The sequence below is a fragment of the Ailuropoda melanoleuca genome, chromosome 18 (assembly GCF_002007445.2).
Source record: "Ailuropoda melanoleuca isolate Jingjing chromosome 18, ASM200744v2, whole genome shotgun sequence".
Taxonomy (NCBI): Eukaryota; Metazoa; Chordata; class Mammalia; order Carnivora; family Ursidae; genus Ailuropoda; species Ailuropoda melanoleuca.
This window is the reverse complement of record NC_048235.1, coordinates 33,904,232-33,919,825: the sequence shown is the minus strand read 5'-3', so window position 1 is coordinate 33,919,825 and position 15,594 is coordinate 33,904,232. Positions and strand designations below refer to the sequence as shown.

The following is a 15,594-nucleotide window of genomic DNA, read 5'->3' as shown; positions in this document are numbered from 1 at the left end:
GTCCACCGGAGGAAAAGCCCCACCGTGGCCTGCTCGCGAACTGCAGTTCCTCGAGAATGAAGAATCCCTACTATGCAGCATTTGGTGGATCCCACCATTGGCCTAGCAAGGTGATTAACAATAAATTTCCCCATTTTTTAAACGATGGGTGTTTCTTTTAATTAGCTCACATTTCAAGTGTTGAATGTGGGCGAGGGATTAGCTACTTAACTTGTTCAATCCTGTTTTAGCTGCATGATTCATAAGTACTGCTGGGCTGTTCTACAGTTCTGGGTTTCCCCACAAGGCAGAATGGGAATGGTTAGGGCAAAGAGCCCCTGGTCAGTTCTGGCCCCAGCTGTCCCTCACCCCCTTTCTACATCTAGGCCTCTGAGACCCTGGACATATCCCTCTTCCCGTTCTTAGGATTAGTCTGAGATGTTTCTTTGGTCTCACCACCTAGAGCTCTTGGCTGTTGGGCTCATTGTTAATCTAGCCGCGTGCTGAGACCGAGCTAATGGTGCTCTGGGAAATGATTACTAACCAGCTCTAGCTGGGGGGACAGGGAGTGCCTGGATTTGTGGCATTTGACTTCGAGCTGCCGCCAGGAGGTCACTGAAGAAGAGTCGGGACGAGGTGTGCACCATCAGGTCCGGCACACCAGCAACCCCAACCCTCCCTGAGGGGCAAGAGACAAATCCACAGGTGGCAGCATGTTTGTGTCACTTCTAGGCTCCAACACAAACATTTGGGGGGCAGTGTCGTATGTGTGGCCCTGAATGCTCTCAGGTGCCAACCTGGAGAGAACTTGCCCCAGACTGAATCCTGCCGCCCTTCCGTCCCCCCCTGGCTCCCATCAGACGAGGGAGTGGGGTGGAAGGCTATGCCAGCTTGCTGCAAAGCTTTCTCCTTCCCTGCCATGCCTGTGCCTTTGCTGTGCCAGGGGCTAATCATCTCACTGGGTGTGATTTTAGGCAGCTTTTAAAACCAAACCTCCGTGGTGATGTCAGATTTGGCCCGCATCTCACACACTGAGAATTTTGCTACAACACGGAGGTGTTGGTGGCGCTTGACATTTATGGACCTGCATCTGTGCCACGTCTAATTCTGTACTTCAGTCACAATACCACTCACACTGGCGACATCAAAGAAATACACGGTAATGCTAAAACCTAGGCTAAGGATCTCCCAGTCAGTTCACAGTTGGTAAGGTCAGACTAACGGGGCTTGGAGGCAGATTGGTGATGTTGACGGAAATTTTTGGCCTGCTGGCGCCTCCCAGTGGCGGCTGTCCGGCACAGCGGCTTCACTGTCTTTCAGACTGATTTCTTGCTTCATCTTCCTTACAGGAGGATCGATACAGTACATTAGTGGTGCCCACGGGACTGACGATCCCCAGTCCATGGCAATTAGAAAAGGTGGAAAGGCGGTATTGATTAATGGTGTGATGATCCCAGGCCCTAATCTTTTAACCCTCCGGAAACCAGACAGATTCAGTGCCTTGACAGCACGATGTCTTCATTAGATAAACTGGATTCCTTTCCTCGGGAGACCCAATCTGGTTATCTAAGTAAAATGGCCATTTCATTTTCTCTCAGGTCAATTTTACTATCTTTTATTTGACAGCCAGCTCAGTCTCTGGGGAAATTTGTGGGTGATTGGAGTACTAACAGCAAGGACATAACGGTTATAGGAACAGTGCCTTGTATTTCTCCGGCCCTTTCCCGAAGGCATGTAACGCCCTTTCTAGATCCTCCATCCACGCACACAACATGGCTTCCAGGGAGGGCTAAGGCAGAAATTATCACCAATATTTTACAAGGAAAGACACGACTCTAAGGTCTCAAAGCAAATGATTTTAAGAGCAGAAATTCATTTCCTGGCTCTGTTCACCAAATTACGCCTTCTTTAAACACAAACACAAACTGTAATATGTTGACAGACGCTTATTTACAGAGACACACAAGGATAAGAGAGAACTTTACAACAGTGGCCAACACTGCAGCTGCCCCCAAAATAGCTAGCTCAGAAAGGAAACTTAAAGCAGCGATCCTGTTTGCTCTGCAGAAATGAAAGCGAACTGAATTTTCTTCTGTATTTCACGGTAACCCCGCAAAGAGTAAGCTTTAGGGGCCGGGGGCAGAGTACTAGCAGATTCGGCGCCGAGGTTCTGAGGAGCAGGGATCCGCCTGTTGAGTGCAGTGATCACCAGCAGGTGGCAGAGAAAGAAAATTTCCAAGCAGCCGAACACCAAACATTCAGAGAATTTTTCCCCTTTCCTGGGGGATGGGGTGGAGGTGGTACAGGAAGAACTGTAAGAAAGCCAAGACCTGCGATAGTTCCGACACATTTAGTCTGGTCACAGACACAGGAAGAATGGTGTGGAGGGGCGGGGGAAGAAGCATGACCAGACTGAGCTGGGAGACATGAAGCAAGGGGCCCGAACGTCAGACTGATCTTAGATGACAGGTTTTCCCTCACATAGAAGCACAGACAAAACCACACCCACATAAAGGGGGAGATGCAGATCTGGTTTGAGTTTCTGCAGGCCCTTGGTCCCGTAATCCGTAGCTTTCTTCTTAAATCCCTGTAGCTCTACCCCTTGGCTACTCCCAGGTAGGCCCCCAGCTCCCCTTCGGACCCTCCGACCCCACCGAACCCCACCAGTTTCCTCTCAGGAAACAATCTGTGGTTGAGGGCGGTGGCGGGGCCCTGGCTCGGGGCCTGGTGCCTCGGGTGCACTGAGGTCCCTGCCCACTACACAGACGTCATCTCTTCCGGCCTTTCCAAAAAGCATCGGAGAGGCAGGAGGTCTGCCCCGGAGCTCTGGGTGCAGGACCGAGGGGAAGCGGGTTAGGAGGGAGGTGCAGGGAGCTCGTGCGCCCTCGGGACAGACACAGCCCCAGGGCCCAGGAGGCTCGCTCCTTTCCGGCTGACGTTCTCTCCCTTGTCACACAGCCCGTATAAAAATGAAGCAGCAGCAATTTTTATTGAGGGACCTAAACTGAAAATAGGTTTAGAACATAATTTAAAAAAATAAAACAGCAAAAGTAGCAAAAAATATATGACCTTTTTAAAAACATTTTCCTTTTTTTTTTTCTTTTTTCTTTGTTTTTAATATATAGCAACTGATGCCTCCCAGCCACCAGGAGCATCTTACCCAATGGGTAAATCTCTGGTAACGACCCTTTTAAAAAGACATGTAAATATATACTCAGATTTATACACTTTGTGTTTTCTTCATAGCTATGTACAAAGCCCCCAGTGTGGGGCTGGGCCCCAGGGCCACGACACTGCTCCCAGCCTTTGCCTCCCCATCCTCTGGGACCAGGTATTTGGTCAGCAAAGCAAGTTAGTATCGGAATTAATAAGCCCCTGGCACCATCTCTCTGGAGCAGAGGCTGCCTTCAGCCGAGGCCCGGAGCACCGGGCCTCCCCTCGCTACCGCTGCGGCCCCGAGGACGAGGCCCCGCCACCAGAGCTCAGGCTCACGGCTTACGTGAAGCGGACACCACCGACACCGGAAGGCCCGGTCAGCTCTCGCTGGCATGCCTGCTCCGCTCCGCCCCCCAGCCCTCGGGCAGCGCCAGGTGCCGGGGAGGGGTCTTGGTCCAGCACGTGGGAGGGGACGAAGTGGCCACGGGCAAGTACCCGCCTCTCCACTCCTCTCTCTCACAAGCAGGCTGTGAGGAGGGGAAGCAGGAGCGGGAGAGGTGAACTCCATGGGGTGAAGGCCTCAGGCAGGCAGCTGGCTCCTGCCAGCACGATAGGGGCGAAGGGGAAGGCAGGGAGTCCCGCGGGGAGGGGTGGGGGTGAGGGTTACAGCGGATGATGGAGTCCGGGCAGGGGGGACGGGGGTGCTAGTCAGCGTCGTTTGAGTCCGCCATTGGCAAGCTGGGCCGGGTGTCGGGGCAGACAGGGCTCCTCGGGCAACGGCTCGTGAGAGAAGACGGAATCCTCCCCTGAGGAGCAGGTAGAGCTCCGGGTGTCGGGGAAGCTCGGAGAGTACTGGTCCAGGGGCACGGACAGGTCCAGGTACTCCTGTGCAGGGGGAGACGAAAGATCCGGCACTCGCTCCCCGCCGCAGCGCACGCGCCGAGCTGCACCGCGTCCCGGCGCCCGAGGGCCTAGGACAGGACAGCCTCACCTGGTTGGAGGTCAAGGCCACAATGCGGTCCAGGTCTTCCACCAGCTGCTTGAAGGTGGGTCTCTGAGAGGGAACCGCGTGCCAGCAATCCCGCATCATCATGTACCTGGGACAGGGTTGTCGAGTCAGGGGCGGGAGGACACACGCAGGGCTGCTTTATCCAGCAAAGCCCCTCTCTCGCTCCGTTCCTCCCCCAGGGCCCGGCTCAGGACCTCGGGTGTCTTCCCCTGCTTACAGCTCATTGGTGCAGTTACTGGGCTTGTCCATCCGATGACCCTCCTTCAGCAGCTTGAAAAGCTCCTCCACAGGCACGCCAGGATACGGGGAGCCTCCCAGAGTGAAGATTTCCCACAGGAGCACCCCAAAAGACCAGCTGTGGAGGAGCACAGTGCCACTGGGTCTTCGGGGCACAGAGCGAGGCCGGCCTAGAATCCTTTCCATCTCCTCCCCCCCCCCAGCCCCCGGCCCGCACAGACTCTGAAGGGGAACACAAGGGCCAGTGCTGGAGCGCATCCTGGCCTTTTGACCTCTACTGAGTGAACAAAGTAGGCAGATACATCCAGTGATTGGTTTTGTTCTCTCCAAGAGGGAAGGAGCCCCCCGTCAATCTAGAGGGGCACGCGGGACTCTGCTGTCCTGGAATTCTCTATCCCATGTGTCCCTGGCAATTGCTTCTTTCAAACTCACACGTCACTCTGGTGGGTGTAGATCCGGTCAAACAAGGCCTCGGGGGCCATCCACTTCACAGGCAGCCGGCCCTGTAAGCAGCACGAGGGAGATTGGGGGTAGCCCAGGCCCGGGAGGTGTGGGGACAAGCAGGGCGCACACAAGGGACTGGACGTGGGGAAGAGGACACGTGCTTGGCTCGTCCCACCACACCGTTCCTCAAGCAGGACCACCTGTGCCGGGTCCCAGCCCAGAGATGGAAGCGGGACAAAGCCTAATGGAGTGGAGTCCTGGGCGAGGACCCGCGCCCCGTTCTGTCCTCAGCACTTACGTTGGTTGTCTTTTTATAGTAGTCGATGTGGTGAATGTCCCGTGCGAGGCCGAAGTCTGCGATCTTCATCACGTTGTCCTCTGTCACCAGCACGTTCCTGGCGGCCAGGTCTCGGTGTATGCACTGCGGGGAGAGGAGGGGGACACAGGTGAGGGGCTGCCGGCTGTCAGCCTGCTCCCGGGCCTCAGCTCCAACACTGGCGCTGCCACATAGCATGCGGGCCTCCTCCCGCCCCACCACTACCCCGGGACCTTTCCAGGCCGCTGCTGGGACGTCCGTCTCTTCCACTTCGAAGCCAGCCACTGGAGCACCTCCAGCTCCAGGCCCCTGAATCACCGGAGCAAACCGTCTGCACGGGGCTCCCCTGCTGCCCCCCTCCCAACTCGTAGCTCTGCATTCGCAGCCAGGAAGGCTGAACCTGGATGCTTCTGTCCAGTCGGGGCAGGTGGGTGCTCTCAAGCCCTGGCCCCCACCCAGCTGCAGCATATCCGCCCTGGGCTGGGGCCCCAACAAAGCCTCCATTCCCCGAGCACCAACACTGTACTTCACACCATCACACACGACTTCGAGCCCTGTAACCAAGCCCAACACAGGGCTTATTATTCTCTGTATCTGGAGGTCTAGAAGTAGCTGCCTGGGGCTACACAGATCTGAACGGTACCCGGCGTAAAAGAAAGAGAGAGAGAGAGAGAGAGAGAGCGCGAGAGTGACCGGTCTCCAGCCTGACCCAAAGGCCACGAGGCTACCTGCACTGGCTCTCCTGACTGACGCCCGAGGGCCTGAGGCAGCACAGGTGGACGGAGCTCCAGGGCTCCAACCCCAGCAGAGGATGCAAAGTCAGAATGTGCAGTACAAGGAAGGCTCTGCTCCCACCCCGACTATCCCCGGGGGAACCGTGGGCTGCCATACCTTCTTGGAGGCAAGATACTCCATGCCTCGGGCCACCTGATAGGCGCAGGAGACCAGGTCCTTGGAGGAGAGCTGCTCCTCTGGGTTGTGGCTGGGGTTGTAACAGTACTCCAGCCCAGGAGGCCGCCGGGCCTGCAGGTACTCCCGCAGGTTGCCTTTGGAGGCATACTCCACGATGACGTACAAAGGACCTGGGAGCGCGGGGGTGCACGGGCCATCAGGGTGGGCCGGCCCCCAGCTCAGTTCGGCCCCAGGAAGCCCCACCCTCAACCGCACACCATGCGTTTGTTCCCCAAGCCTAACTGCACCTTTAGGGAGCCTGGGGAATTCATTCGACCACCCCAAGAAAGCTAGGGAAACGGTTCTTCCCAGCATACTCCAGGAAGTTCCCGAGCAAAGCTGGGGGTGGGTGGGGGGAGGCCTAGTTTAGACCACAGTGACTCACCTGGTTCCCCCACACACTATGTGTATGAATCTAGACACCTGTCTTCTCAGATGAACGGCAATGGGCATCAGCCCAGACCCCGAGAAGTAACTGCAACTACTGCTGAACTGGCCTCCCCTCTTCACCCCCTTCCCTAGGCGTCGCTGAGATGCCTGGTCACTGATGATTATCTTCTCCCCGACAGGACAGTGCTACCGGAGTGGGGGCCCAGGTTCTCGGCTGAGCCCTACACCGGCCTCGCCTGGCGCCTACCGTCCTGCGTGCAGGCCCCCAGCAGGTTGATGATGTTCTTGTGCTTCCCAATCATCTTCATCATCTCCATTTCCGAGATCAGGTCTGACAGGTCTTTCTCTGTTGCATCCGCTTTACACACAAACCAGAAGGCCACGCGACTCATTTACTTGGAAGGGAGGCCGAGAGGAGGAAAGCAGGGGGGGAAATGGGCAGGGGTGGATGCTCGAGGAGGTCCTGTTTTTGGGGACTTGCTTCTCTCCTCCCCATTTCACACCCAAACCGATTTTCCCTTCCCCCTTATGAGAGCTGCTGGCAATCTGTGCTGGGGGGCGGGGGGAGGACAGGATAAGAAAACCAGCTAGCAATGGGATCTAGAATAAACGTCTGACCAGAGCCAAGACTGACGCCAAGGAACAAAGTGAGACTGTGGCCATCTCAGGGTACAGAATGCCCCTCCCTGCCCAGGAGATGCTACGCAGGCCGTGCGGCAGGTGTGGGCTGCGACAGGGCACCGGAGAGAGAGTTCTACGTGGCCCAAGGCCCACAGTCTGCTTGGACGAGGCAGGGCTTGTTCTGGCAAAGACGGAAACATCACTTACACTTCAGCATCTTCACAGCCACTTTGGTCACACGGTTGGGTTTGTCCTTGTCCAGCCCAATGGCCTCCGCCAACACCACCTGCCCAAAGCAGCCCTCACCCAGGGGTTTGCCTAAAACCAGCCTTTTGGGAAAACAAAGGGTGGAGTGAGTTGGGGCTCACTTTCAACCTTGAAGGGACATCCCATCCCCACTTCTCCCAATTCCACCCAACTGAGAGCGGAAAGTGTCAACTGTTCTTTCTAGGTGCGTCTGGCACATCTTCACTCCCAGCGGGGGACTTCCTCAGAGGCTGGGAGTTAAAGTACTTTACTACCTGTCTCGAGGCAGCTCCCAGCGAGGGTCTTCGGGAAGCTCGTATTCAGAGACCCCGGCCAGCATGGGGGTTCCACTAGAGGAGAGACGTGAGGGCCGAACCAGCAGAACCCCAGAGTTCATGGACGCGCTAGAATCAGCCGACACCTACAGGGAAGCGTGGGGTCACCCTTCTAGCGAGGATGGGGTGGGGAGGGGGTTGGGGGACTGAGCTTAGCAGATTCCTGCAACTCCTAGTCAGGGCTTTCCACCACCAGCAGAGCTATGCATCTGTGATCTGATGTTCTCTCTCCAACACAGAGTGACAGAAAGACCACCAGAGGTCTGAAGACCTAAGTTCGAAAACAAGACTTTTGCCACCAGCTAGGCTTTTCACTTGCCTTTAACACGAGCAGACCAAATCTATCTCCCAGACATTTTATAACCTATCATTGTCCCCACTCTTTGTGAAAACCCTGCCTCAGATTATGCATTTCTTTTTTTTTTTTTAAAGATTTTATTTATTTTGGAGAGAGCGAGTGAGAACGAGCACAAGCAGGGGAGAGGGGCAGAGGGAGCAGCAGACTTCCCGCTGAGCAGGGAGCCTGATGTGGGGCTCAATCCCAGGACTTGACCTGAGCTGAAGGCAGACGCTTAACTGACTGAGCCACCCAGGCGCCCCAGAGTATGGCTTCCTAACTCCCAAAGCACCCTCCAGAATTAGCAGAGCTCCGAATGAACGTTCCCTCCTTTCACACGCCTTCCCCCTCTGTTCCGCTTCCTTGGACAAGAGGAGGGTGGCATCCTGGCACCCAGCTCAGGTCCTCTGCTCTGCTCTGTATCTCTGTACCTCTAACCGGCCCTCAGGGACCGTTCAAAAGCACAGCATGAGTTGCACACTCAGCCTGGCTAGTGCCATCTCCCGATCCAGGTGCCGGATAAGCAGGGGGCTTGCCGCTGGGATATGGTAGGCACCGAATTCATGGGCTGGAACAGCTTGGAACCCAACTGTGGAGCACTGCCCCGGCCTAGGTTGGAAGAGAGTCGGCCAGGGACAGAGGGGAGGGCAGGGCATTCGAAGGTCCCGGAGGAGCCCCGGGGGACACGGGGAGAGAAGGTGGTGCGGAGCGTGCAAACCCCCTATCTACTTTCTGTTACCTGTCTGCGCAGAGGGATGCTCTTGGCCAGCTTGTGCACGGCCATCTGGCTGTGGAAGTCGCTCTTCTTGGTGCCACTCTTCATCTTGTAGATGATGACAGACCCCACCATGCAGGAGATGAGGAAGGCCCCCGTGCAGTAGATGATGATCTCCAGGTACAGGGGCGAGGTCATCACTGCTGGCCTCTCTTCCAGGGCTGAGTCAGTGTGAACAGGGTGTTAGCAGGGTCTGGGGGCCCAGGCCACTAGGGGCCCAGCTTCGTAAGAAAAACAGCCCCCAGCTCCTTTCCTCTGAGACTTTTCAGGGCAGAGAAGAAGCAAGCTAGGTCCCTGCTGGGACTGAGGTCTGGCACTGAGCAGATCAGATAGCCTATGATGTCTGAGTCCTTCTGATCCTGACTCGAGCCCCCCAAGGGGGACGGACTAGAACTATCTTGCCACGTGAGGCCCATCCTCATTCATTCAGGAGCCCGCCTTGCTCAGCGGGACTGCTGGGCTCGAGGGGTACCAGGGACCCTCAAGGGTTTTCTCGGTCTCCTCGTGGAAACCTGGCCCTTCTCCGCGGAGCCTCAGCACCGCGTGTCCGCCTATCCGTGGGACAGACAAACCACTGAGAAGTCTGTTGTCTCTGACAGCCCACGGGCACCGTCTCCACGATCACTGAGCCTGGCATACAGTGATGCACCACTAGTTCAAGGACGGAGGAGAGCTAGGGACCCAGTCTGTGTCCTGGGTCCTTGCCTTCCGGAAGCCTATGCCGCCTGTGTCAGGCCAGTCACGTAAATATTTGTACCCAGCTAAACCACAGCCAAAACTAACTTCATCTCCCACCACGTCTGCACTGCTTGAGATGAGAATGTCAACTCTGCTGCACTTAAGAATTCTACTCAGACCCAAACTCCTAAAACCGAACTAGAAAATTGGGGAGGGCACACTGTTCTCTTCTCCCGCCTTCCATTTAGAATTCAGCCCGCTCCCACAGAAGCCCATCCAGCTGGACCCACCCACCCCTTGCGCACGAGAGGCGGGGAGGCTTTCCGGACACTCCTTCCCCACCAGCGTGAACGCCCCTCTTCCCGGCATGGCTTTCTTGCAGACACCAGCCAGCCACAGAGGCAGGCGCGCCGGGGACCTCCCCAGAGAGGCACTACGTGTGACCCCAAGAGAGCCCAAAGGAACCCCCGGAGCCTGACAAGGAGGCAGCAGAGCCGATAACAGGAAGAAGTGTTTCTGTTTTTCTCTCTCCCCAGTATGGACAAACGAAGACAACCAAATGGGAGCACACACGGGACAAAGACAGTGACGGGGTAAAAACAGAACGCTTCTCTGCCTCAAGCAGGGCTGCTGTCAGACCCTGCTGGCCAGGCAGGGCAGAGGAAGAGAGAGGGACAGAGAAGAGGGCAGTGTCAGCAGCAACAAGAATAGCACGGTGCCCAGGCCCGCGTGCAGGACGCTCAAGAGGCAGCGATGACCAGCCCACCACCCGAGCAGGGGGCAGGCTCCTTCCTTCCCAGCCCGACACACAGGCCTCCCCCTTGGGAGCCAAAGAAGAGAAACGGGCATCACGGAGTCCCCTGGGGCCTCCCGAGTCAGGCCTTACTAAAAGTTCCAGCTCACGCATCTGGGTGGAACCTCTCCTCCGAGATCAGAGGACGGCAGGGTGCGCTGGTGCTGTTCCTTACGAGCAACAGGCCCCTCTTTACAGAATGCCTACATCCGGTCAGAGGAGGCCTGGGCCTCTCTTGAGACCTCTGGAGCCAGCAAAAAAAGGATCGGACAAGTCAGGGAAGGCTGCTGGACCCAAGGAGGGAAGGAGCCTGCCCTGCAGGAGAGCCCAGCTGCAGGTTAACTCCAGATTCCATGCATGCATTGCATTGGCCAAGGGGGAGAGCCAGCTGCAGGTATGTAGCTGGGAGGCCTCTGTGTTCCTGCAAAACGAGGACAGTTCCCGTGAGGGCCGAGAGGATTCGACCTGCAAGCTTAGACAAACTGCCAGGGCCAACTGCTGGCCCCCAGAGCCCATTCCTCTGCCTCTCCTGGCTCTGGGTCTCCCCCAGCCCCGCAATGCATGCTCCCCCCGTGCCCGTGGCGAGGGCAGGACATCGAGAGGAGAAGTACAGTGTATACCTTCCAAAACGGTCAACCATGCAGAGTGATGGGAGAGTCCGATAGAGTTACCCGCCAAGCACGTATACTCCCCCGCGTCCTCAAAGGAGACATTCCTTAAGTGAAGCACTTCCATCTCTTTGTCGGTGGTATTAACTCCGGCAGTCTAGAAGAGACAACGGAAGCAAAATGGACAAGCACAGGACATGAGACCTCTAAGAGACACAGAGAAAGGGAGGGAGGAAGAGAAGGGGGGAAAAAACCGGAGGAAGAAATGCTCCCCAGCGTCTCCTTTGCAACAAGGAACAAACAAAAACCACCAGGCAGCGAGACCTGTTAGAGGAAGACAGTGAGACCCTGAGGGAGGGGCTCCGCAGACCGGAGACGCCGCTGGCTGGTTACGACCCTTCACCAGACGCTGGCAGCCCCTGGCCCGTCCAAGCATGCGGGCGGGCAGCGGGCAGCATGGAGAAATGGGGCCCGGCGGCGGGGGGCTGTTTGGTTTCAGGTAAAGAAAGTCAGAGGGCACACACGGGAGGGATGGAAGGGTGCTGCGGTCACACGTGTGCGCGCACACACACACACACGCACGTGCATACATGCGTGCACACGGCCTGCTGGTTTGCAAGGGGATGCCTGGCCCCTTCTCTTCACCACTCAAACCTCAGTCTGCACTGCTGTTCAGCCTGCGGCCGGACAGTCGCCAGAAGAGCGCACACAGCCCAGGAGCACACACGAGGCACAGAGGGAGCGGACACCAACACAGTACCGAACCAAAGCAGCCTCCCAGGCCGGGTATTTTTCCATGGCTCTGGGCTCTAGAAATACAGCAGGGTAACAGGGAGAGTTGGGTGCTGGCTTCCCCATCTGCCCCAGCAGCGTGGGGCCTGAGTCAAACTCCCAGCACAGGGCCCCCTCCAGCTCCCCATTACCTTTTGCCACAGGTCTGGTGACAGTGAGCCACGCAGACTGGTTAGCTTCACCAATATAATTGGAAACCTTACACACATACTCCCCGCTCTGGGCCTCTGTCACATTGAACAGGGTCAGCAGCTCCGCATCCGAGCTATTAATCCCCGAATGCTAGAACAAACCAACGACAAGCCAGTCAGCGGGGCGCACACGGAGACGTGGCCATACTCTGCTCCCACGGAACATTAAGGCAGGCCCAGGGAGCCGAGGCAAGGGAGATGTGAGACGGATCATCTTCCCCTTTTGAGGAGGACAAAACAAGTTGACTTTGAAGGCCCAAAGCATCTGACTGAAAAATAAACTTAGAAAATTGCCGCCCCCAGCCACACGTTCTGTCTACGTCAGACCCATTCCTCCGGATCTAGGGCAGGGATTGTGAAGGCGGCCGGCAGCCCAGGGCCAAGGCCACGGCCTCATTTTCTGACACAGCGGTTTCAGCACCAGCAGTGAAGAGAAGGGACGGCCAGTAAAACTCTGGGACGGCCAAGCCAGGGGAGAGGAGAAGGTCTAACTCTGGGACCAGGAGGAAAACCATGTTCCCAGCCTCTGGTTACTTCTTGTTGCGAGATCCCCTGGGGGAATTAGGCAATTACCTTCCCTGGATTAGTGGAGCATTCGGGGACAATGAAAGTCTGGGAGTGAGAGGAAAAAGGAAGAGAAGGCCATTACTCCTGACGCTGTTTAGAATTCACCTGTGACATAAGCTTTTCCAACTCCACCTAAGCGTCGTGCCCTTATCACTCACTCACTCGCCAGAAAGGATGTGACTTGGGAAATAGGGCAGAATCTGGGAAACACTTGCTGGAAAGGCTTTGGTCCCAGGCGATGGAAAATCAGGAGTCCAAATGCCTTCCCCGAGTAGATGACCCAAAAGCCTGAGCAAAGTTACTCTCAAGGCTCTTTAGAGACCAGAGTGGCCACCCCACCCCCTGTACCCCTGGCCCTCAGTTCCCACTGCACTGCCACTGTGACCTGTCACTAGCTCTGGGGAATGTGCCTAGGCCCCTATTTAAAACAGCATGTGCCTGAAGGCTAAGGGATGCGGCCCGCTCGCCGGCACTAAGCCCGACCATTGCAACTTGGGCCCAGGGTGGTACAGGTCTCCTTCCCAGCACCCAGCCCACGGACACTGGGGCCAAAATTACCTTCAAGATCTGGACATAAGGCAGGTTGTCTGGACCAATCTTACTCCCATTCACCTCGATGTGCTTCAGCCACTGGATATGGGGCTGTGGGTCACTGTACACCTTACACATGAACTCCACATTGCTGCCCAGGGCCACGGTCTTGTTGGCAGGCAGCCCTGCCTGCAGGATGGGCCGGTGAGGGGACCGCTCTGTGGAGGAAGAGAGAGGAGGGGCTCGTCAGGCCCCGCCACGGCCCGCTCCTGGCCGGAATGCTGACAGAGGGCGTCCCAAAGACCACCAAGGAGAAGTGTGCTCCCCCTTGGCTTTTCCATCGGGCAGAGCATTTCCAGGCTCTGCCGAGCCTCAGCCCCTGACCCTAAGGTGGGAGGGGGAAGAAGGTCCCAAGCGATGAGGAACGTCCTCCACAAGGCAACGCATCTGTTTTCACAGGCACCGAAGTCTCTCTTGCCTTGAATGGAGACCCCCTGTAACTTCAGTCACACTCCCAGACCTCCCTAACTAAAACTACAAAGACTCGTTTTGCTATTCAAAGCACGGTCCAAGAGGAGCAGTACCAGGAGCACCAGGAGCTCAGCAGCAATGCCAAATCTCTGGTCCTATCTGGCTAGACCAGAAGCTTCTTTTTACACCACATCCTCAAAGCCAGGACAGAATTCTGGCCGTGCAACTCTACCTAAGATCTCTAGAGAATGAGGTCAGAGCTTCCAAGAGGAAGGGGCCGCCGTAGCAGCACATAGAGGCGTGCTGTGCTTTCCAGCGTTTCCTGTGATGCCCTGCAGTTGGCACGGTCTGGAGTCCTGCATTCGTGAGCCTCAGTCTGCTCTTCTGCAGAGTGGGGAGCACAGCGCTGACCTCGCGGGGCCCGTGAGAACTGCCGGGGTGTAAAGCACCCAGACCGCCCGCGAGCAGCAGCCACAGGATGCTCTATGCGACACCCTCTCCGGTCACCCCCTGCAGGAGACCAGCCACGCACCTTTCACCCTTCAGGAGTCGCAGTAACGTCCAATCCTCTCAACCAAACGTACACACAGGCTGAAGCCGGCTTCAGGTGACAGAGCTCATAAATGCCCACGCCAGCCTGGACCCTATGGCCGTTTTCTCAAAGCCCTGCTCTCTTTCCTCAAAGCTCCCTTAACCCTGTCGCTGCGACCTTCTTACCCACGACGTCGAGCTGGTAGGTGTGGTTGATGCTGCCATACTCGTTCTCCACGATGCAGGTGTAGTTGCCCTTATCCGAAGGCACCACGGAGTCCATGATGATGCTCCAGGTGGCGTAACGGACCTGAGGGGAAACACACCAGAGCTCTCCACTGCGGGTCTGGAGGAGAACGCAGGCAAGACGCCACGTGGAGATGGGTGCCCAGTGGCACTCACCCTCCAGCCCCAGCCCGGAGCACAGGACAGGGCGGAGCCACCCCCACCCCCACCTCCGGTCCACGGTCACTGGAAGAACACATCAGGCGCACAGGTATGAGGAGCTCTGGACGTCTGCCTGCAACAGCCAGGGTCACCTGCGATCTGGCCTACGTACCTGTTGCGTTCTCCCAAATACACCCGGAACTTCCCACTCTGCACCTCTGTTCACGTCCTGGGCTGGAAGAGTTCAGCCCGGTCTGCCCCTGACCTCTTCTTCCAAAAACCATCTCCTCCAGCCCAACCTTGGGTCAGAATGGTTCTCACTGTCCCTCTGTGCCCCTGCCGAAGCAGTGATCACAGCCTGCTTTTTATGACCAGTGTTCAAGGGTGCCTGCCCTCCTGTCAGACTGGAAATTCTGTGTGGGCAGGAACAGGGCCTTGTACCACTCATGGCAGCGCCCTGCATACAGCAAGTGCAGGATAAATTAATTTAAAATGTTTCCTTACTTTTCCTGATCTCTACGTTTCTTGTCTTTTTAAAAGATTTTATTATTTCTTAAGCCATCTCTATACCCAGCGTGGGGCTCAAACTCACAACCCTGTGACTGAGTCGCACGCTTACCATCTGAGCCAGCCACGCATTCCGACCTTTCCTTATACAAGATTAATGGGAAAAGAGCAGCGAGGTGAGATGGGATAGGATGATTGGAGAGTCTAAAGAAGGGATCAGCATGAAGAAGTTCTTGCTAGAAACGCAGTTGGGCAAAGGACACGAACAGATAATTCACACAGCAGGAAATGGCAATCGCTTATTAACACAGGAGAACCTGAAGTCTGTTACCAGAACAATGCACAAGAGAAGAGGGAGGTACTTTTGTCATCAAAGTTGTTGGCTCAGGTATGGTGAACTTGTCATTCTCATACTCTGCTATGGGAAGATGAATTTTTTCTTTTGGGAAAGCAATTGTTGCCACAATAAAATAAAATTAAAAAATAAAATCACACCCCAGCTCATTACATCATCCTCCATTAAAGCAAATATCACAATAAATAAAATATCACATATTCCTGATGGACTTGGAACTCTACTGCCCAGTACACTTTCTAGAAAGACATGTGTTCAAGGAATGTTCATGTAATAAAAAATAAATGAATGAGTAAAATTACCTAATTACCGGGGGAGAAAAAGGTAATGGGAAATACGCATCAATGGCTTAAAAAAATGCTTATACTTTGGTCTAGTAACTTCACT

The 15,594-nt window shown here is 55.9% G+C and overlaps 1 protein-coding gene across 9 annotated transcripts in view; it reads right to left on the bottom strand.

Annotated features, from left to right (window-relative positions):
* Nucleotides 1-1,820: 1,820 nt before the first annotated feature.
* FGFR1 (fibroblast growth factor receptor 1) overlaps nt 1,821-15,594 on the bottom strand; it is a 48,100-nt gene continuing 34,326 nt past the window's right edge. For 6 of the 9 annotated variants that reach the window (XM_034647457.1, XM_034647458.1, XM_034647461.1 and 3 more), the window contains 13 exons: nt 14,145-14,268; nt 12,984-13,174; nt 10,888-11,032; nt 8,755-8,957; nt 7,625-7,770; nt 7,311-7,432; nt 6,730-6,840; nt 6,033-6,223; nt 5,124-5,246; nt 4,814-4,884; nt 4,362-4,499; nt 4,127-4,232; nt 1,821-4,020 (listed from right to left, as the gene is read on the bottom strand). In XM_034647457.1, coding sequence (XP_034503348.1) covers nt 3,844-4,020; nt 4,127-4,232; nt 4,362-4,499; nt 4,814-4,884; nt 5,124-5,246; nt 6,033-6,223; nt 6,730-6,840; nt 7,311-7,432; nt 7,625-7,770; nt 8,755-8,957; nt 10,888-11,032; nt 12,984-13,174; nt 14,145-14,268 — 1,848 coding nt within the window. In that variant the 3' untranslated portion in view covers nt 1,821-3,843. The remainder of the gene's footprint in view (nt 4,021-4,126; nt 4,233-4,361; nt 4,500-4,813; nt 4,885-5,123; nt 5,247-6,032; nt 6,224-6,729; nt 6,841-7,310; nt 7,433-7,624; nt 7,771-8,754; nt 8,958-10,887; nt 11,033-12,983; nt 13,175-14,144; nt 14,269-15,594) is intronic. The other 3 variants (XM_034647459.1, XM_034647460.1, XM_034647464.1) reach the window with 1 other exon arrangement.